This window comes from Sus scrofa, chromosome 9 (assembly GCF_054392235.1).
Source record: "Sus scrofa isolate SSC_HxYL_T2T_F1_AM1 chromosome 9, Sscrofa_HxYL_maternal_Yorkshire_Landrace_v2.0, whole genome shotgun sequence".
Lineage (NCBI taxonomy): Eukaryota > Metazoa > Chordata > Mammalia > Artiodactyla > Suidae > Sus > Sus scrofa.
In genome coordinates this window covers 118,567,622-118,588,978 of record NC_139391.1, presented here as the reverse complement: position 1 = coordinate 118,588,978, position 21,357 = coordinate 118,567,622, and the positions used below count along the sequence as shown (strand labels likewise).

Here is a 21,357-nt window from a genome sequence, read left to right as displayed (position 1 = left end):
TGAGGGAGTGGGACTGCTATTGGAGGAGGCTGTAGTAGGAGCAGGGGGCCCTGAGTGCCCAAGCCAGCAGGGGTGGGGATTAGGGTCTGACGCCCTGCTGTCAGGTTAGAGCTGATGGATCACCGCTGATGGCAGAGCACAAAGGCTGTACTGTGCTTGGCACCAATGTGTTCCTATCCATCAGAGGGCAGCTCGCACGGGGTGGAGGAATCTGCAGGGGGAGCCTCTAGGGGCAGCTTTTCCACAGCTCAGCTCTGACAGAGGAACAAGGTGAGTGAGTAAAGGGCCAATCCCCACCCCCTTTAGGTTTCTGAGGTCAGAGACACCTGGGCAGCCCTATCTTCTCAGTTCTGGAAGGGTCAGTGCCCCACAGCTGAGACTTGACATGAATACATTCCACTTACTTGGAAGACATACACAAACACACCCACAGACAGGGATTCATGGAAATGCAGGCATACAAGGTCACCCTAAGCTCCCAGTCTTGCCCTCACATTTGGTCAGAGGCAAACATCATAGAGACAAAGGCCAAACTCACACTCAACCTGAGGGCAGGTGCTGAGCTTATTTGCCGCTCTTGCCAAGGTCCAGTCTTGCTTTGGAATGAATTGAGTTGAGCAGAGAAAGGGGTAAATGAACAAATTCCTTCTCTGGATTATATTTGCTCTTTTCCTAGCCTACTCTTTTATCACCTATTACTTTCTACCTTGATTAGATCACTTTGCATAATGTCTTCCTCACTGATCTTCGAATACCTGGCGAGCGGAAAGATGATGTCATATTCACATCAGTGACTCTGATACCCAGCACAAGGTGCATAATATATGTTCCTTGAATGAAAGAGTGAATGAATACACACATGGGGTGGGGCCAGGTTTTCCCTCCCCCATTCCTGCTGCTCTGGTGCCTTGGAGACAGTGGGGATGGCTAGGGAAATAGCCTGAGGGAAAGGCCGGGAGTGAGGAAAGGACAAAGCAAGGAAGAGGACAAGCATTTTGGGGGTGTTTCCCTGTGCCACATGCCTGTTCATTAATACAATAACCATTCCCTTTGTGTAAACATGTACCATCCCTTTGCCAGCTGAAACACACATCCTTTCCCAGTTGAATCCATCCTCTTGGCTGAGGGTCTTGTTCAGACCTTCAGCACCTCACTCCTGGATCACTGTCATGGTCTTCTATGCAGTCTCTTTGTCTCAGTTTTCAAGACCCTCCAGGCTGCCAGGTGGGCCTCCTCCCCTCTCCACAAACTTGTCCAATCACCCACTTACCTGAACCCTGAGCTCCATATAAATCCAGCTACCCAGTGCTCCCTCTCCTCTTCTCATCCAAATTCTTTTCTCCAAGATCCAGCCTAGTCCTCTCCTCCTCCTTAAAGCCTTCCACAGAGATGCTAGTCTTTGGTGGTTTTGATTTTCTATAAACTTAAACACTCATTTGATGAACCCACTCATTTGTAATTGATCATGGCCCCTATGTTTACTGCTGAATTAAAATAGCTCTCTCCTGCACTGTAATTTTACATTCACACGGATCCACACCCACCGAGAGAGTAAGATCCTGGAAATCATCACAGAACAAGCCCAGTTCTCCTGCTGCCATTTTTAGAGCATGTGGACATATTGTTTAAGGGTGAGGCAGACTGGATCCCAAAAGAACAAAACAACACAATTTCTGGGTTTCCATAGTAATTTCTTCCTTTTTCTCCTTTTTTATAGGGCCACACCTGCAGCATATGGAAGTCCTAGGCTAGGGGTCGAATTGGAGCTGCAGCTGCTGGCTTATACCATAGCCATAGCAACACCAGGTCCAAGCTGCATCTGCAACCTATGCTATAGCTTGCAGCAACGCCAGATCCTTAACCCACTGAGGGAGGCCAGGGATCAAACTTGCATCCTCACAGACACAGTGGTGGGTCCTTAACCTGCTAAGCCACAATGGGAACTCCTTTTTTTTCCATAGTAATTTCACTGTCACTGTTTCTCTCAGGGCTCAGAGGACAAGAGTGTAAACCGAGGTAAGGATTTTCTTTTCTTTTTTTTTCTTGGTGGGATTTGCGTTAAAAATATAGATTCTTTTTCAGTTCATCTAGACAGGATCAAAGCAAGGTTATAGCCTACAGCCCCCATGCTGCCACTTTTTATTACACTTTTTTCATCTCAAAGGCCAAGAACCAAATTACAGACCTTGCTACTCCACCTCGACATGCTTGGGTTTTGAAAAAAAAAATTGTCTAGTTTTGTCCCTTCCTTATCTCTGTTCCTTACCCTGAAAGGACACCAGCATTTTCCTGGCTCCTCAGCACAATGAGAGGAAGGGAAGACAGGTTTTTCAAGCTCCATTCAGATCTTACCTCCCCTGTGACGTCTTCCCTGAATCCCCAGCACAATCTCTCTTCCTCTTATTGTCCTTGTCACTGGTTAGAATATCTGTCTCATCTGTCACAGGAGAAGGGATCAGACTTAGTCCAAACGGTCCTAGGGGGAAAAACTGGGACCAAAGGATAGAAGCTAGAGGGAGCAGACTGCAGTTCAAAACCCAGAAGGCCTCCCTTCACATCAGGGGTTGGGCTTCTTTGGGTGGCCACCAGGGTCTACTAGACAGTAAGGTCCTCAAGGGCAGAGACCCTGCCTTGGGCATCCCCGTAATCCTTCAGCCATAAGACTGAACCTTGTTCACTGCCTGATCCTTGTTCACCTTCCTGTATTGGGAACACTGTCCTCTTAGACTCCAAGGTCTCTGCTGAGAGGTGACTATGGACTGAGAAGCCCAAAGTTTAAGTAGTCCTCCTCCACCTGACATTTGAACTCAGCACAATATATATAAAACTAATGGCTTTGGAGTTCCCTGGTGGCGCAGTGGGTTTAGGATCAGTCATCACTGCAGCAGCTCAGATTGCTGATGTGGCACGGGTTTGGTGCCTGGCCCAGGAACTTCCACATGCTTGGGGCACAGCCAAAAAGAAAACGAAAACAAAAAACTGAAGGCTTATGTGGGAAGACCACAACAATCAAGCCAAGTGGTAAGGAGAGGGCATATTAAATGGAGTTTGAAGGTCTCTCTTTTCTTTCCTTCCCACCACACCCACAGTAAGGAGCCAGGAAAACCCTAGTATTCAAAAGGGGTAGGAGACAAAGTTGAAGAGGTGACATAGGAGGACAAAACAAATGATTCAGGGTGAGAAAGGGCCTAATAGATCTTGACCTTGTCATTGTGGGGAAGGTGGTGATGTGCAGACTGTAAATTCTAATCTTTGCTCTGACCCTGGCCAGCTGTATTAGAGAGAAAACTTCCACTGACCTCCGGCAAAAAGGAAAAACAGAACCAAAATATTCCTCTTGCCTCAATTTATCCCCAGTCACATGAGACCTAAGAGCATGATGTCAAAGCTGCTCTGAAACCCCAAAATTGAGTTCATTTGCCCACATTTCAATCCTTCTTACCCAGGACACTGAGTACCAATACCTGCCTCTAATTTGAAGCACTCTCACCCTCTGGGAGGGGGATCTTTTTTTAAGAGAGTCTCATCTGACTGACACAGTCTGGGTAAGGTGCTGTGAGGAAGCAGGGGGATGCATAAACTGACTTCTCCAGGCCCCTTCCAGCCTACACCTACCCCTTCCTTCTTCCCCCCCGCCTCACCCCCACCCCCACTGGGCTTCTTTGGGACTGGCGAGTAGGCAGGCCGCCCAGCTAGGAGTAATTGAAAGGAGCAGATGAGAGGAGAATGTGTGTCCTCCCCCACCTCCCCAGCCCCCATGGGGGCTGCAGAGAAATGAAAACTAATCAAATTACACCCTATGGCCTCCTTACCCGTGCACAGGAGCCTGCTGGGGGCAGGCTGGCTGTGGGGAGGGGGGGTGCAGGGGGAGAGGGAAGGGGAATCACATCTAATCCACTGTAAACGTCTTGATGTGCAGCAACAGCTTAGAGGGGGGCTCAGGTTTCTGTGGCGTTGGCTATATTTATCTCTGGTTCCATGCCAGCGGGGAGGGTTTAAATGGCACCCAGCAGTTGGCGTGAGGGGCTGCAGGAGCTTGGGGGCTGGTGGCAGGAACAAGTCTTTTCTGACCCCATGGAGCTGTATGAGACATCCCCCTACTTCTACCAGGAACCCCACTTCTATGACGGGGAAAACTACCTGCCCGTCCACCTCCAGGGCTTTGAGCCACCAGGCTACGAGCGGACTGAGCTGAGTCTGAGCCCTGAGGCCCGAGTGCCCCTGGAAGATAAGGGGCTGGGGACCCCCGAGCACTGCCCAGGCCAGTGCCTGCCGTGGGCATGTAAGGTGTGTAAGAGGAAGTCCGTGTCTGTGGACCGTCGGCGGGCCGCCACGCTGAGGGAGAAGCGCAGGCTCAAGAAGGTGAATGAGGCCTTTGAGGCCCTGAAGAGGAGCACCCTGCTCAACCCCAACCAGCGGCTGCCCAAGGTGGAGATCCTGCGCAGCGCCATCCAGTACATCGAGCGCCTGCAGGCCCTGCTCAGCTCCCTCAACCAGGAGGAGCGAGACCTCCGCTACCGAGGCGGGGGCGGGCCGCAGCCAGGGGTAAGTGGCTGTCCCACCCCCCTGCCCTGGGGGCGGGGGCACAGGAGGCACCCAGACAGCCTCGGGGACCCCATGGTGGGGCTCGGTCAGATGGATGAACAGGAGCCAGGCAGGGTCTGAGAAGGCTTCAAGGTGCCTGCCTTTGTTAGAGCGGGGCTGCCCAGCTGACCTCCTGCGTCACCGTGTCCTTTTCAGATAAGATGAAGGCAGTGGGGAGAAGCGTGTGGAGGGGGTGGGTGGCACAGGACCGAAGGAAGGATCCAGGAGCAAGTCCAGATGGAGCTGGATGAGGGAGAAGATTCACCCCCGTGTCTGGGGACAGGGCCTAAAAGGCAAGGCCAAATGTCCCTGAGAAGACTGCTTTTCCCCTCACCCGACCCCATCTTGGGTATGGCTGACAGAAAGAAAACCCACCCAGTCTCTCGCATGACACCTGCACAAAAGTGGCCCTGGTTTGGCTGGACATTCTGCCTCCTTCATTCTGCCTCCTTATCCCAGGGTCAGGAAACCACAGACCCCCTTAAGCTGAGTGTCCTGTGAGGACAGAATTGCCACCCAGAATGGATGCTAGGAAAGGCCTTGAAGCAGGGGTTCTGTGGCCTGACAGAGGCATTGAAAGGAGCTGATTTTGAAGATTCTGGAATAGGAGGTGGGCTGGACTGGATGGTTCAGACTGTGGTCCACCTTCCAACCCCACCACAGGTGCTTCTGCCCATTGGAACGAGACAAAGAGACACTGCTAAGAACAGCGGAGCCCTGACCTTGGGCCTTCACCCTATCTTGCAGGTGCCCAGTGAATGCAGTTCCCACAGCGCCTCCTGCAGTCCAGAATGGGGCAGTGCACTGGAGTTCGGCCCCAACCCAGGGGGTAAGTGAGGCCAGGACCCTGGTTACCTTGACTCAAGTCCCACAGTCTATCTGTAGGTCCAGTTCTCCCCTCTTACCTTACACCCTGCTCCAGTCCTCTTCCCTTGGCCTCTCTAGGGACCTCTTGAACCCTGGGCCACAAACAGTGAGCTAGGAGGCCCGGTGCCTCCCTGAAGCCTTGACCAGCTAAGGAGTAGTCTAGGTCTCCTGCAGCTCCCCAGTTGGTGCCTGATGGCTGACCTTCCCCACGGAGAGGATAATGTCCCTGCCCAGGGGGTCCCTGGGAATTGCTGAGTCAGGGCTGCAAAACTGGTACCGCAAAGGGCAGTTCCGGTTTCCCAGGATACACCACTCTGGCTCCACCTAGGAATAGCTGCTTCCAAATTCTAACCCCAGCAGGGGATTTCCGAGAGGACATACTTGCATTCTCTCTCTCTCTCACACACACACAATCACGTGCATATAGCATCGGGAAAAGCATGGGGCCGGGAAAAGGACTCTGAGCTTTTCTCACCCATCTGTCCTGGAAAACCTGTGCCACTTCAAAGAGCTCAGCCTCTGCCTTGAGTCTTGAGACCCTTTCATTACCCAGGTAACATCTTTCTACCTTCTCCTTACAGATCATCTGCTCACAGCTGACCCTACAGATGCCCACAATCTGCACTCCCTCACCTCCATCGTGGACAGCATCACAGTGGAGGATGTGGCTGTGGCCTTCCCAGATGAAACCATGCCCAACTGAGACTGTCTGCCAGGATGGGTGTGCGTGAGAGCCCCCCCCAAGGCTGGCCACAGACGGCACCACTTCTGCAGCAGGGCTCTCCTAAGCCAGTTGTCCTGCTGCCAGGAAGCCAGCCCTGGGGTTGCCAAATGCCAGACTAACCCCCTCCTCATCCATATAAGGTTAGCCCACCACCCAGAGAGGGAATGGATGCTCTCATTTATCTGACTCCTTAGAGCAGAAAGCAGTTCTGTTTCCAAGGGGATAAAACAGGGGACCAGAGTGCCCCCTTGCGTAAGCCCCCTGGCTCAGGGGACAAACTCAGGAGCTTCCCTTTGATCATAATGCAGCCTTCAATTCCACCCCCTAAAAAGAAACAGTTTGAGAGACGAAGAGTGTCTTGACCTGGACAAGCTATGCACATCTCCTGTTCGTGTCTCTTCCTAAGCCAGTGGCTAGGCTGGGCCTGCCCTGAATTGAGAGAAGAAAAGGAGAGGAACAATCCTCTATTCCCAAGTCCCTGGGGGGCCAAGCTTTTGCAGTGAATATTGGGAAACTTCCAGTGGTTTTATGTTTTGTTTTGTGTGTTGTTTGTAAAGCTGCCATCTGACCAAGTTCTCTTGTGCTGAAGTTGCCAGGGACAGGCGGGGGGGTGGGGGTGGGGTGGGGGGCAGGGGCTCCTGGGGTGATTTGTTAACTAAGCATCGTGTGGTTTTGCCATTGTTTTATATATTTTTTGCTAACTTATTTGGATTTCTTTTTTAAAAAATGAATAAAGACTGGGTGCTAGAGGAGTGTCTGTAATGATATAGAGGGAGGAGATGACTGCTGCTATAGGCTCTTCCACCTAAGTGGTCCAGACCCATCCAAGGGGCAGGGCTTGTGGGGCAGATGGGACTCCAAAAGCATCAGAGGCACCGTAATGCTGGTAGTCACTAGGTGCTGGGGCCCCTGCTCTTTTTATCACTATGAAAGGAACCAGGTTTGGTCCATTGGCTGAGCGAAGACAAGATTCTACAGAAATCCTTGTGGGACATGCAGGAAACACCACTGAACATTCTGTTGCACTCTAATTCATAGACACTGTTCACAGTCTACCGCATTCCATTTTATAATCCCAATAGGACCACTCCCTTTCAATTAACTGAGCATGCTCAAATGACTAGCACTCAGCCCACAGCCAGCAGATGGGGTATAGAGCTGGAATTTGTGGGTTTCCTCTCTCTAATCCCTGCCTCTCCTCTGGTTGCCTGTGCCATTACTGGAGGCCCTGTGAGGAAGTGGAGGAGTGATTAAATCAGGGTGATTGGGGTCAGACACTGTCACTTTCTTGCAGGCCAACTAGCATGTCCCCTCACCACACCCTTCCATTCCTCCAGGCTGCAGGGGATTCTATCCCTGTCTACAGCTCAGAGGATGAAGACAATTCTGCTGGGGGTAAGGGAAGGGGCTTACAAAGAACAATCAAGGGAAACTAAGCTGGGACTCTCTTTACATGGGATGCTATTTTCCAAAGGCTGGCTTCCCAAGGGGGAGAAATTGGTGTGTGAACGGAACACAGAGAATTTGGAGAGACATTCCATAATATTAACTGCAGAGGCACCAGGAGCTAGATAGAATTTGAATGGACTAAAAACTTTATGGATTCCAACTGCTTCAAGCTAAGTGTGTTTGACTTGTTGCAAATTGCAAATTTCAGAATCATTACAGAAGTCAGGAGATTCAGAGTATGGTACATTTCATCCTCCATTCAATTCTTGAGGGCCCTTTCCAACAGACTTAACCCAGTTTTACCAGCCAGGCTCTGGTGCCTATTCTGCACCTGCTCTGGGCTCAGCTGGGCCGTTCCTACCACACCTGCCCTACAGACTTGCTCCTGGAGACAGGAGTGGACACACTGCTCCGAATTTTTCCAGAAACTCTGGAGCAAAAAGAGAAGCAAAAGGAGAAGGAAGCCTCAGAGTAGGCTCAAAGGACTCATATGGGGGTGCAGAAGGACGGGTCCTCCCAGGGCTGGTTTGTCCCAAACCACCAGTCAGGGCTGGGACTACTGGAATCATAAACTGGCCTAATCTGTCCCTGTTTATGAGATTTTCTTCTTGGGTTTATGTCACTGTTTACAGCTGTGAACAGGACATGTTACCTGCCATTTCAGTAAATGACAAATGTTGCCTATCATCAAACCATCAGCCACTGTGGTAGAAAGATGCGCCCCTGAAGGGAATCCAGACTGGAGAAAAACAGGAAGCATTATGTATTTCAGATACTGACACTAGATTGTTAAGGTGCATATCTAAGTTTCAATTAAGCCATTTCAACGAGCCCAGACTCTTGCATCTTCCCATACATAGAAAAGCACTAAAACCATGCCTGTTTTTTTGTGATTAGCAGTAATCTTTGATGTTTGACTACATGGTTTTTTTTGTTTTGTTTGTTTTTCAACAAAAATTCCCATATGATCTGGCTCCTCCCTTACCTCTTCAGAGCTGAGAGATTCTCTCCTTGGCTATAGTTCTCCATAAGGTCCCCAAGAAGAACATCTCTCATGACTTATACGCAGTGCATTTTTCTTCAGTTGACACAGTCTTACCTTCTTGGAAGGGCAATGGAGGAACACCTAAGCTCCAAGAGGGGTACTCTTAGCTCTCCCTGGCTCACTGCCCTTGGAGATGAGGAGGGCAACATATGTAGGTGCAAAGTCTTGGCTCTCAAAAATCTACATTCACTCCCTTATTATCCACCCAAAATAATGAACTACCCATTCGGGGGTGGGGGGGGGCGTATTCTCCCCTCAGGTTCATTTCCTCTGCTCCTGGCACCTCCCAAGCTCTTAAGGTGGATACAGTCCTTTGCCTTCAATTGCCCTCCTCACTGGGGGAATTGGGCTGGCCAAGAAAGGCACTCCTCTCTTTTAAGGAACCTGACAGGCTCTAGGGTTGCTGGATATATTTTTTGTTTATTCCTCTTCAGTTATGTCAATTGGAACCCGAGGTTCATAATCTATTATGAATGAAGCTCTCAGCAATGGCTTTGTTCCTGACTAGTCACTGTCTACTTATTTATTCTTTAGAGTCTTTACATCCTTAAGCTTCCTGCTAGGAAGAAACAATTTGCTAGAACTGCACGTATATGAAATGGCAAACTTTGCCAAACTGACGCCCAGCCTGACTATATTCACAAATAAACACTTGTCATCAAAGCATAGGGACTTTCTTAAATTAACAAATGCTTAACCTTCACAACTGAATTAAAGACTCCAATGAATGAGTTATGAGTGAGAGTTCTTTAGGAAAATAAGCTTAAATTTGGTCTCCTTGGAAGGCACTTAAATAAATCAAAACAGGTTAATCAAATATTGCCTAATAATGTACTTTAGAGAGTCTTCTAGAACAGAAAGGAATTATTTGAAATTGACATACCAATTGTCAGTGCGTAAACAGGAACTTATTGGAGTGTTTAGATAATTAGTGTGAATTGCAGAAAGCTTAAAGTACTATTTGCTGCACTCCCATAAACATTCTTAGGCATCTAACTTCTTGAAGTAATCTATTTGGCAGACTGGAAAACCTTTTAAAGTGCTGCAGGTGTAGTACGTGGTTGGACCGACTGGAGAGAGAGGTAATGGGGGTACAATGGACGGTGAGAAAAGAGGCCCCTTGGCTCAGGTATGTTTTATGGATAAGAGCTACCCCCAGCATGTCATGTCCCTTGGTCTGGGCTCTAGGCCTAGAAGTGAGCTAAAACTCAGGAAGAACTGAAGGCTGCAGCTGGCCCAGGGTCTTGGCTAAGGAGGCACCACTAAGGTCCACATGGGAACCCCAAACCCCACGGTAATTCTGGTTGTGTCTCACCCCTCAGCCATAGGCGACCACCAGATCCGGATTCTCTCACTCTGCTGGGAACATTTATATGGGCGGCAAAGAAAGGTGTTCTAGGAAAGAAACCTAGAGTCTTTTTTCTTTTCTACAAATGCTGACAGAAACATGACAGTGAGGTCTCATCTCAAACGCAGCATGTCCAAGATCAAGCTCACATTTCCACACAGGCCTGTTCCATCTACATTCCCCACCCTAGACAATGGCAACACCCCAGGAAACTGAAGTTTTCCTGGATCCCTTCAGATCTCTCTCCTGTAGCCAGCTGGTCAACTCGACCTTTGGAGGCACTAGGTCAGCACCTTCCCTTGCCTGTTTGCCCTCCCTAGGTCCCAGATTGCCTTGTCTTGCTGCCATCCTGTATCATCAGTGTTTGGGACAGGTAGCCTTGGAGAGGATATAAGGATGTATGATGTATTAGACTGCCCGCAGGGAGTTCACCTTTCAGGTGAACAGAAGAAATGAGGCTCCGTGCGGACCACAGTAGCCAAGTATTGCATGAGGAGTGCAGAGGTAAGACTTAGTTTGAGAAAGGGTGCTGGGGGAGACTTAGCCTTGGGGCAGAGGCTTGAGCTCACTTAAAAGACAAGCCAGTAAGCACTCCTGGCACTGGGCCAGAACTTTTAGCAAACTTATCGTTAAGGACAAGGTGCATCTATATCTTACCAGCTGCATGGATCTCAGCGTTACAATTTCCGGCTCTGTAAGATTGTGATGAGAATATACCACAAGGTTGTGAGGATTTAATGAGCTAATACATTTAGCATCCTTAGCACAGTGTCTGACACAATAGTTTTCCATAATTTTTAGCTTAATAATAATCCTTATAAAAACCCTCTGAGGTAAGGTTGGCTCATTCAAGTATATACATCTAGGGACACAGAGGCCAATGAGACTGACCTAAAGGAGCTTCCTCACAGCCCAAGGGGAAACAGACAAGGAAAGGACAACGGCCAGGCAGCATCACAGTGTACACAGGGTTCCAGGGGTACAAAGGGTTTCTGGTGATCAAATTCGTGGTGGAGAGGCAGGCAATGCCTCCTAGCTGATGCTGTGGGTCTGGAAAGCCCACAGCTGCAGATGCAGGAAAGAAGGACTTGTGCTGCCTTCTGGTGATGAGGCTGGGCAGACACAACATGAGTCAGGTGGACCTGAGACTGGTGGGAGAAGGAGGGGGCACTGGAGCTAGTCTTGATGGCCTCCTATGACCCACTGAGGAGTTGGACCTTGGATCTAGAGGTGGAGGAAAGCTGCTAGAAGTGTGACTAGAAGAGCGATATGACCAGAGAGGATTTCAGGAGCAGTAACTCTGGCATCAGTATGAAAGGCTATGAGGAGAGTAAAAGCAGACAAGAGGAAGAAGAGGAAATAAATCAAGTCCAGGAGTCAGGGCTTCTCACTCCTTTTCCTTTACTCACTTGGCACAAGTGACCCAAATAGTAACATATCAATCCCATGGTTATATGAGTAAACCGAAGGTTATTGACTACAAGTTTTAAAAACGCCGATATTTACTCTCCAGAATACAGCAGGCCTCAGGACTGTAGAATAGGCTAGACGTGTCAAGTGAGCTCAGAGTTAAAAAAAAAAAAAAGACCAAAGCCACTTGTATGCTGTCTCAAAACCAGGTTGTTTATTGGTATGTACATACCCACACTCACACTCATACACACCCACACACCCATTCCTGATGCACTGAACCAGTACAGTACTGAGAAGGGACCTGACTAGATACAGGAGGCTGGTGAGGCAGGTCACCGGTGACTCTCCAAATAAAAAGTACATTGATTGTGAGACAAGAGGTACGCCAAGACGAGAGCCTTCTATCATGTATGCAGAAGTTCCTCTTCTTCGTCACCTCCCTGCAATATATTCCAAGATGCCCTGAGAGACCTTGGTTCTCCTGGCTGATGCCTTATGATGTGACCAACCATGAGAGGGCTACGTTGTAGAGGAGAGGCTAGGGCTGAACTTCCCATAGGCTAGCCCATCAGAGTTCCCTGAAGGAGTCAGATGGCCCTGTGGTCTCCAACTTCACTAATCTTAGAAATCTGGGGTTTTTCCATAATCTTAACATCCATTACCCACGGACAGGTGCTCTTTCTCTCCATCCCACTCATTTGCTGCTCAAAAACTCCTCCAGCTCCTTTCCCAGCATCCTGACAGGGAGGACAGGGAACAATGAGGGAGAGCAAGGGCAGGTGGATGCCTTGCCCACACCTATGGGAACCTATCCAGCCCCACCACTGGTGGACCTCTCCTCTACTGCAAAGCAGCAGGAGGCTGTAAGCCTGGCACTGCCCCAGGCTCCATTACTCCTTCCGGACAGGGTGCTTCCAACCCATCATCCCACCTGCTAGCCAAGCTCCTGCTCGGAACCCAAGTCATCAGCCTGCAAACCTGCAAGGTGGCACTGCACTGGCCCCTCTCCAAGAAACATGCTCTAAATACTTCTCCTCTTCTCTCACTTGGATGAAGCCCTGGGTTCCATAAACTCACACTGAACTGGGGTCCCATATACTTTCAGACACCTTAGCAGGATGAGTAAATGGGAGAAAAGGAGAGATTTCTTGGAAATGACATTTCAACCAAACCACAACCTGTATCCCTCAGCCACGGATGCTGCCACGCTGCTGGGGAAAGCAACTAAAACTAGGCAGGTCTCAGGAATTTCTGGAGGAGGCAGTCCCTGCACAACAAAAGAGCCCTATACAAGGGGTGGTGGCTTGCAGATATGCAGGAGAATGACAGCCTTCACCAACACTGGATTTCCTGGACCTTGGACATGATTCACTAAAGAGGAAGCTTTATTTTCTTCCAAGGAGATGAGGGGAAGGAAGCCCCAGATTATCAGATTTTAAAGACAGTGTATATTCAATCCACCCATTAAGTGTATTCTTATGGGGCTGGGATCATCAAAGAAGTGGGGCCGAGAGGGACAGCAAGGGAAGGGACGTTGGGAGCATAGCTGCCAGTGCATGGTTAGCTCTGTTCTGCCCCAGAGCCAAGACATCCACACAATCCCTCCCCTCCCCTGAGCCCAGCAGCAGCTCCACCACATGGTTGGTGCAGGAGGCATTCCCACTGCCATCTGGTCTTAAAGCTACCACAGGCCATTGGCTCTTCCTCCAGCTGACCTAGCCTGCACCTCTCACTGGGCAGGAGGGCTGAAAGTTCCCCCATCCTTAGGCTAGGTGTTTGGGATTCAACTTAAACCAGAGCCTGGAGTCTCCACCTTAGCCTTCACTTTTCCCAGCCTCATCATCCTCAGGAAGAATGGAACCCTCCGCAGCCCTTCCCAGGCCCTAAGGAGGTCCTGAAGGTGAAGCAGGAGCTGCAGTGCAGCTGTGCAGATGAGGTGGGGGAGGCAGGGTGAGGGTGCCAAAATCAGATGTAGACCATCTAGTCCAACCCAGAAGTAGACAGAAACCTCTTGTTTCTGGGCTCCAGACTAGGGCAGAGACCAAATAACCCAAACAAGGAAGCCCAAAGTGCCCCTTTCTGGGAAGGGCCACCCCCAGCCCTAGATGCCCTGTCCTGGTCTCTGTTGGAGGTTGCATTCCAAACCAGCTAGATGCGGAAGAGGCAGGGTGGAGTCCATCCATCTTGGGCTGCCTTCCTCTCTCCCCAGCAGACCCACAAGCATGGACAACCTGGTTGCCTCCACGGCACTAGGAGATGTAGCCATATCCCAAAGAGCCTGACAAGGGACACACGTTGGACTTTGGATAGTGGGATGCCGAGGGGGTAGACGTGTATATTCTTATATTCTGGGCACTGGAAAGTCACGGATGAGACTAGGAGCCCTGGGAGTAAGGGAACCGAGCAGGAGGGGTCAGGGCTATCCGAGCCTGTGAAACCAAGCAGGAGAAAGCCGGCCTTGGGGGCTGTGCCTAATCCCGGAAGGCGGAGAGCATGTGTCCGTAGAGATAATGGGAGTGAGCTGAGAGAGAGAGAAAGACAGAGACAGGCATTGCGTGGTGAGTTGGGAGTACCTGGGAAACGGTTGCAAGGTATCTGCAGCATGCTTGCAAGCACGAAGCGCCCAGGGCCAGAGAAAGCAGGAAGGAAGTGCCAGCCGGGCAGTGCTCACGAGCAGGCCTGGAGCGGCAAATGGCCGGCCGGCCGTGGGCAGGTGCAGAGAGGTCGTGATCCGGCGGAGGGCCGGACGCAGAGCGCCCGCGCCCGGGGGCCTGGCCCACTTACCCCGAGCCACGGGCACTCTCCCGTCAGACCCGGGGCGGGAGGCGGGGTCAGCAGGAGTAGGTCCGAACCGTGGAGGTCTCCAGTCTCTGCGCCCCCGCCGTCCCGGCTGGGAGGTTTCGGCAGCCACGGGAGAACACAGAGCGGCGGGTTAGTGCGCGCATACGGTCGCCCGTGGGGCCTGCCCGGCCGCGCCCGCCTGCAGCAGCCGTTAGTGCAGCGTCGCCTGGGGAGCTGCGCGCCCCTCCTCGGCCTCGCCTGAGCGCCAGCGCCCACCCCGCTCCGCGGGCCCAGGCACCCGGCTGCCGGGACATAATAGCCCAGGCCCTGCAGGGCCGCGGCGAAGCCCAGCCAGCCTGCCCCTTACCTTCAGGCATGGTCTTCTTGGGCGGGGCTGGTGGGGGCTGCATGGACCCCAGGGTGGACACGCGGAAGCCTGCCGGGAGCGTCTCCGCCGAGCCGCCGAGCATTCCGCCGCTGTGGTGGTCCCGCGGCCGGAAGCGTTTCCTCCAGGAGGGCGCGCGGCGGAACACCTTGTCCTCCCCCTGTGCCAGAGGGACACTCAGAGGCCCAGGGCCAGATTGGAACTGCCACCCTCTCTCCCTGCTGGGGGAGGGCAGTCAATGGCTGGTTCTAGGGGTACCATTCCCTCTGGAAAGAAGGGAACAAGACTACGTTCCCCTTTTTGGTCCTCAGCTTTTCCCTGCGTAAAATGGATGGGGCGAAGTGGATTGCTCTGAGGGGCCCCTGCGACTGTTAGGTTTCCTGTCTCTTGGTGAGGCGAGGTCCCCGCTGCTTGGATATGGCATCCTGCAGGTGAACTCGATTTCCCCAACCGCCCCAGTTTTTAAACTGGGCTTGGGTTGCCCGTTGACCTTTAAAGTATTCCTCTTTTCAGCCTCATCCATGGGAGATAGTCACCAGCCAGCCTCCATTCACTCGTTCCTGCCCTTTTGGGCCTCAGTATGGCTGCAGCCCCAGTGTGCTGAAAGAGTGCTGGGTCAGGAGACCTGGCTTCCATTTTACTAGCTATGTGACCCTGAGCAAGTTAAGACCCACCTCTGAGCTTCAGTTTTCCTTATCTGTAAATGCAAAGTAGGAATAACACCTGCCCCACCTATTTCTCAGGCTGCCTATAACAGGATCAGGTGAGAACACTGACAGTGATGGGTCTGGCAGATAGTCAATCTGAGGCAGACTTCTCCAGAGGAAATAGTGGCAAGCCCCCTGCCATCTGCCCCCTCACCCCTGCCAGCCAAGTCTCCAATATAACCATCTCTGCCAACAGGCACCCAGAGGCATAACCCTGAAGGATGTCCCACTACACAGGCCTCCCACCCTACCCTTCAGAGCCCATATCCACCCTGCTTGGCAGCCATGCCTAATCCCCCTCCACCCTTGGGCTGTCAGAACTGATGCAGGTGGATGCTCTCAGCAGTAACAAGAGACATCAACTCATCACTTCTCACCACACAACCCCTCCCAGCCCCATTAGGGTTGTTGCTTGTGCCCTGAGTAGGTCAGATGCTCATCAGTTCTTAGCACCATGTATCTCTGTTATAGAATTCATCACAGCATTTTTACATGTACTTATGAGCTTGCTTCATCAGTTTCTTTCTTTCTCTTCCTCCCTCTCCCCTCACCCACTGTCCTCAAATTCTGTGCTTCATGAGACAGAGATCATGATATTTTTTGTTCCAACCAATATATCCCCAGCCCCTGAGTAGCACCTGAGAACACCTGCAAGCAATCAACAAATATTTGTTAAATGAATGGATGACAGCTGATTCCCTATGCAGGCATTCCATCCTTGATTTTTATCAGGAACTTTCCTCATCATTTCTGTCTTCCCCATGATCCTATACTTAGTCCAGAGACCTTTCTCTTCTGTTCTTCCCCTCCCCTTCCTCTCTATTTCCACCTTCAGCCAACCCTAAGGACTCATTTCTGTTTTCCTACCCTGTCCCCTAAGACTCAGATGTTCTTTCTGGTCCTCATCTCCTCAGTCCCTTGAGTCCTGCTATCCATGTAGGGGAGAACTGGATATAGCTCTCCAAGACCTTGAAGCTTCAGAGGGGAAACTGAGACCCAGAACTGGCAAAGGAAACAGCTGCAAGACACAGCTCAATGATGTGCTAGATGGCTGGACAGGAGGCAGTCTCTTGGACCACTCCCTCCCCCAGATCTCATCTTATTCCTAGGACCTGGACTTTTACTTTAAGCTTCCTTTTAAAGAATCAGTCCTCTCCAGCCCCACACCCAGCTGCATCCCAGAAAGCCCACTGTGTTGCAAAGATATCACCTACTCAATAACTCCACCCCAGGGTCTGAAGCCTGATAGGCCAGCTAGCTCCACTTTTAAGAGGCAGCAGGATGTAAGGAAAGAACACAGAAATCAGATACACTTTTGCTTCAGTCTTGCTCTGCCACATATCAGCCTGTAACAGCAGCTAAGTTACCTCTTTGAACTTCAATTCATCTGTAGGATGGGATAATAATCATCACATGATGATTGTTAGCATAGAGTAAGCGTCTGTTATCACTGTACCCCCATGCCTGGCCCAGAGCAGGCATTCAATGAATATTTTTGTAAGGATTTATGGAATAAAGAGTTTTCTAAGTTAGAAAGCACCATTCAAAGATAGATGGGAAAGCTATATCAAAGAAAGCTAAGATCCTAGGTGTGTGGGGAATTTATAGGGGCACTGGGAAGATTCAGATATCTGAGTGGGGACATCTGGTGGATCTGGCAGTTTATCTCATTGACTGGAACATTCATGTGCACATACACACATTAATGTAATATGTGTGTGTGTGATATGTATGTCATATATGTATATGTGTGAAAAACACACTCCAAATTTCAAGGTACTTCTTTAAGAAAACAAACTCTGTGTGTTCCTTAGTGTGTACTATCTACTGAGGCAGAGTAGTCATTCCACAAAGGTGGGTTTTAGCCCTGTTAAACCCAACTAAGAAGAGACTAATTGATAAGTAATACTAATGGTGTGCCATGAGGAGGCCCAGAAGTCTAAATAGAGCCATTGGTAGGGGCAGGGGTACAAAGACAAGGAAGCTGTACAGAAATCGGGGGTCAGAAACAAATCTGACTGAAGATGGAGAAGCTAAAAATAAACAGTCTGGGCTCTTTTTAAAATTGTTTGGGGACTTCCCATTGTGATGTAGCAGAAATGAATCTGACTAGGACCCATGAGGATGCGGGTTTGATCCCTGGCCTTGCTCACTGGGTCAGGGATCTGGCATGAGCTGTGGTGTAGGTCGAAGATGTGGCTTGGATCCAGTGTTGCAATGGCTGTGGCATAGGCTGGCAGCTGCAGCTCCGATTCGACCCTTAGCCTGGGAATTTCCATATGCTGCAGGGGCAGCCCTAAAAAGCAAAAACAAAACAAAAAACTTGTTTGGGAGTTAAGGCAGATCTGAAAGGAAGGACAGGCAAGGCTGGTGATAGGAAAGTGAGGACGGAGGAGGCAAGGGCCAAGGAGGGGGCTTTGTCTTCAGGAAACATGTTCTGTTTTAGTAGGCATCTCTAATGGGAGCAGCACGGCTAGAACTTCAGAGTCTTCCCAGACGAAGTCCAACCCAAACTCATGGGGGATGCTGGAGGAAACCCAGTGGAAGAGATTGTTTCTCCGGCAATCAGGAGCGGGTTGAGAGGAAAAACTTTTTTTTTTTTTGCTTCTTAGGGCTGCCCCCAAGGCATATGGGAATTCCCAGGCTAGGGGTCAAATTGGAGCTACAACTGCTGGCCTACATCACAGCCACAGCAATGCCGGATCTGAGCTGTACCTGCAACCTATGCTACAGCTCACAGCAATGTGGATCCTTAACCCAGTGAGCAAGGCCGCGGATCAAACCTGCATCCTCATGGATCCTAGTCATGTTCATTACTGCTGAGCCACGACGGAACTGAGAGGAAAATCTTAATTTGACATGAAAGTCTACGTAAGGGCAAGACAAGAGAGAAAGCTGGGATGACAGAAGCCTGAGCTGTGAGTTTAGCTATGTTAAACTGTACTGAGGAACATGGGAGCAAACCTGTCATTTAATGATCTCAGCATAATGTCTACCTCCAAACAAACACATTAGTGGAGATATGCTGTGCTGACAGCACTGAAGAGATGAGGTCTAAGAGATAAAGAAAAAGTATGATCCCAAAGAGATGGCTTTGGAGGGTGGGGGGAAGCTCTTTGTCATGTGGTTAAGAGGTTTGTGGCACAGAGCTGGAAGATGCTAGAGGTATAACAGAGAGGAGCCCTCAGCTTTTGTACAAGGAAGTAGTGTAACAGAGACTTGGCCAGGCCTACTTCTAGGCCTGGCCCTGTCTCCCGAACCCCTGACATCATCCTCAGCCTCTGTGGCTCTCCTCCCATAGGCCTCCTTACCAGTCAGCAGTCCCAAGGAAAGCAGAGCTCATGAACTCAAATCGCCACGCCCCTAATTCACAGCCAGGTACTCACATCATCCAGCTTCCGGTCTGTGCCCAAGGCCAACAGGTTGTTGAACTCTCTCTCCATCACCTGGCGTGCCTGGAACACACAGGATGAGGGAGGGGGCTATGATTAATGACCTCTAATGCCATCTTTCACCTATTTCCTAGGGGCCTAAGGGCAGAGATAGGTTTTTCAGTGCATTTAACCCACTAGCCCTGATGCTACTCCTTCAATTTAATCTCAGTGTTCTCTTAGAAATCTAAATGTAAACCTTAAAGATTTTTTTCATATGGAGCAACTTAGAAAACTGTAATTTTTTTTTTTTAAAAGCAGGACCACAGAACACATGGATGGACAGGCTTCACCTACTGGGGGAGAAAGCTCCAGTTTGTCTATCAGGAAGAATCACGCCATACTACCTCTCTAGAGGAGTAAATAAGCATGTAGACCATGGATAGTGAAGATTTAATTTATTTAGATTAAATAAATGTATTTTATAAGGTTCCTTATCAAAAATTTTACTTAGGAAGACACCTCAGTCATGGATATTGGTGGCCTTTAGGCTGAGTGGGGTCCCTAGGCTCCCCCAGTAATTTAACTCATTAGGAGATTTGAGAAATGTCAGGAACAAGAATGTTTTTAAATTTAACACCAGATAGTTTTAACCATGATAATGAAAAATTCCATTCTGGGTCAGATCCTACTTCCCCTAGAAGCTAAGCTAAACAAATGGGTCAGAAAAATAAGATTAGAAGGCAACAGATAGATCTGCTACTGTTTATAGATGTTTACTGCTTGCTAAAACTGGATGTATTTAGAGATAGGGGAAAAAAGGAAAACAAGCCCATTTCTGTGTGGAAAATATTAACCACAGTAATCTGTAAGGACAGTCTTTAGTATTGGGAACATAATATTTTTATAAATGATTGGAAAGGAGAAGCATAGTTAATTTTCAAGCATGCAGATGACACTGTCCTTCTGGGTAGCGAAAGGTGGCTATAACATTTACAAACTTCAGAAACATTTCACAAAGCTGTGTGAATGGGCAAGAAAGCAGCCAGTGTGGTTGGAGGTGAGCAAGCATAGAAAAACTCCATCTTGGGAGAAATCTCAGCTCTTCCTGGAGAATGAGGGGGAATCTGTGCTATCCATTATGACTGGCTGGGACAGGTCATGGCAAAGAGCCTATAGGACACCCTGGCCCTGTGTGCTGCCATCACCCCCAAAAGCCAATACACTACCCAGAATTACAAGACAACCCAGCCCTACCCTTGCACAAGCAAAAACTCGTCTGCTCCCAGAATAGCTTGTGCAGCTCTGGTGGCTGAATTTCAAAAGAGAGGTAACAGCTGCAAACAGTCCAGACAAGGGCAGCTAAAATGATCAGGGCACAGAGACAAGTCTATATGAGGAAAGGCTAAAAGAATTAAGACCACTCTGTCTGGAGAGACAAAGGCTCAGGCCCAGAGGCAACAAAATCATAGATTTTACAGAATCACAGAAGGTGAGAATCGGTCAAATATAAACATTGGTACCAAATCACAGACAAGTAGGATGAGGCAATTCTCTTTCTCAGGGAGAGCCCATGGGGGCTATATTTTGGACAAAGAAAATCAGGAAGTACTTTATACATCAAGAAGTACTTCTAGAGTCCATTACCCATCGGAAGTTAAAAAGGTCAAACATATAAATAGGTTCAAGAGAATTTAGATATGTTCTTAGATGACAGCTCCGTAATAATTATGAAATTTAATGGAAGGAAATAGCTAATCTTTTGAGCTGTTGACAGGGAGACAAAGTCCTGGCATGGGGAAGCTCTGGGCTGTATTATTTGGTATGTTTAGCTTTCTTAAGCTTGGGGACCCAGGAGCAGATCCCTAGGATGGGACACAAAGGAGATATGCATTCTCTGGTCCTTCTGGGTCTCAGGGCTAGTTTTCTTTTAAGAAAATTCAAGTCAGAAAAGCAGGTTGAGGAAAAATCTCAGCTGCAAAGATGGGGCTGGGAGGAGATGGGGATGCCCACTGCAGTATGGGGATTAGCACACTATTCTAGACCTGCACTCTGTATGTGAAGGACACTTATTTCCTAGGGGCTTGGTTATGCACAGGGACCACTTGGAAGTGTGAGGACATTGTGATCCCCTATAGAACAGGCCCCCCAAAAGCCCTCCCACAAATCCATAAACCTGTGAATATCAGAGGGAAGGAGAGCAAGAGAGTAGAAGAGAGGGAGAGACTGAGACTGAGATCCATGACAAGGATGCCCACCTGGGTATTCTGAGTGGGAATCTGGAGGACCAGGGCCAATGTATTGTGGTCGAAGTTCTCGTCCAGGGCCAGCAGAGCACCATGCACACCACTCTCATGCAGGTTTCCAGCGTAGTCCCGGAGCCCAATAGACTGGACCCAATGTACCACCTGGTCGTTGGTCCAAACCAGCACATCTGGAGGGGAGGGTAAGGAAAAGAACAGAAAGAGACAGGTTTGGCCAAAGCCCCTTCAGGGACAGAAATCGAGGCCCCTAGACCCAGAGCCCCAGTCCACCCTCTTCTCTGGCTCCTAACCACTCTCCCCACCTCAAATTTCTATGTCTTCCTTCTGTCCTCCCTGGCACCTGGGTTGCTGAAGAACCAGCACCACATCACTGCATTCTTGCCAGCCTGCAGGACTCAGGGTCAGGCCAATAGGCTTTC

The 21,357-nt window shown here is 49.7% G+C and overlaps 2 protein-coding genes across 52 annotated transcripts in view; one reads left to right on the top strand and one right to left on the bottom strand.

Moving 5' to 3' along the window:
• PPFIA4 (PTPRF interacting protein alpha 4) overlaps nucleotides 1-21,357 on the bottom strand; it is a 75,076-nt gene that overhangs the window by 13,576 nt on the left and 40,143 nt on the right. For 21 of the 50 annotated variants that reach the window (XR_014816207.1, XR_014816208.1, XM_021063604.2 and 18 more), the window contains 5 exons: nucleotides 20,933-21,108; nucleotides 18,690-18,758; nucleotides 14,579-14,756; nucleotides 14,215-14,320; nucleotides 11,620-13,951 (listed from right to left, as the gene is read on the bottom strand). Coding sequence is in view for 48 of the 50 variants with exons in the window: in XM_021063604.2 (XP_020919263.1) it covers nucleotides 14,262-14,320; nucleotides 14,579-14,756; nucleotides 18,690-18,758; nucleotides 20,933-21,108 (482 nt within the window). In the remaining 2 variants the exon portion in view is untranslated. Of the gene's footprint in view, nucleotides 1-11,619; nucleotides 13,952-14,214; nucleotides 14,321-14,578; nucleotides 14,757-18,689; nucleotides 18,759-20,932; nucleotides 21,109-21,357 lie in introns of those variants that run through there. The other 29 variants (XM_021063607.2, XM_021063610.2, XM_021063614.2 and 26 more) reach the window with 4 other exon arrangements.
• On the top strand, nucleotides 3,990-6,922 carry MYOG (myogenin). 2 transcript variants are annotated; one of them, XM_084974658.1, is made up of 3 exons: nucleotides 3,990-4,545; nucleotides 5,248-5,413; nucleotides 6,033-6,922. In XM_084974658.1, the coding sequence occupies exons 1-3, from the start codon at nucleotides 4,000-4,002 to the stop codon at nucleotides 6,152-6,154; spliced, it is 834 nt and encodes a 277-aa protein (XP_084830784.1). In that variant the 5' UTR covers nucleotides 3,990-3,999; the 3' UTR covers nucleotides 6,155-6,922.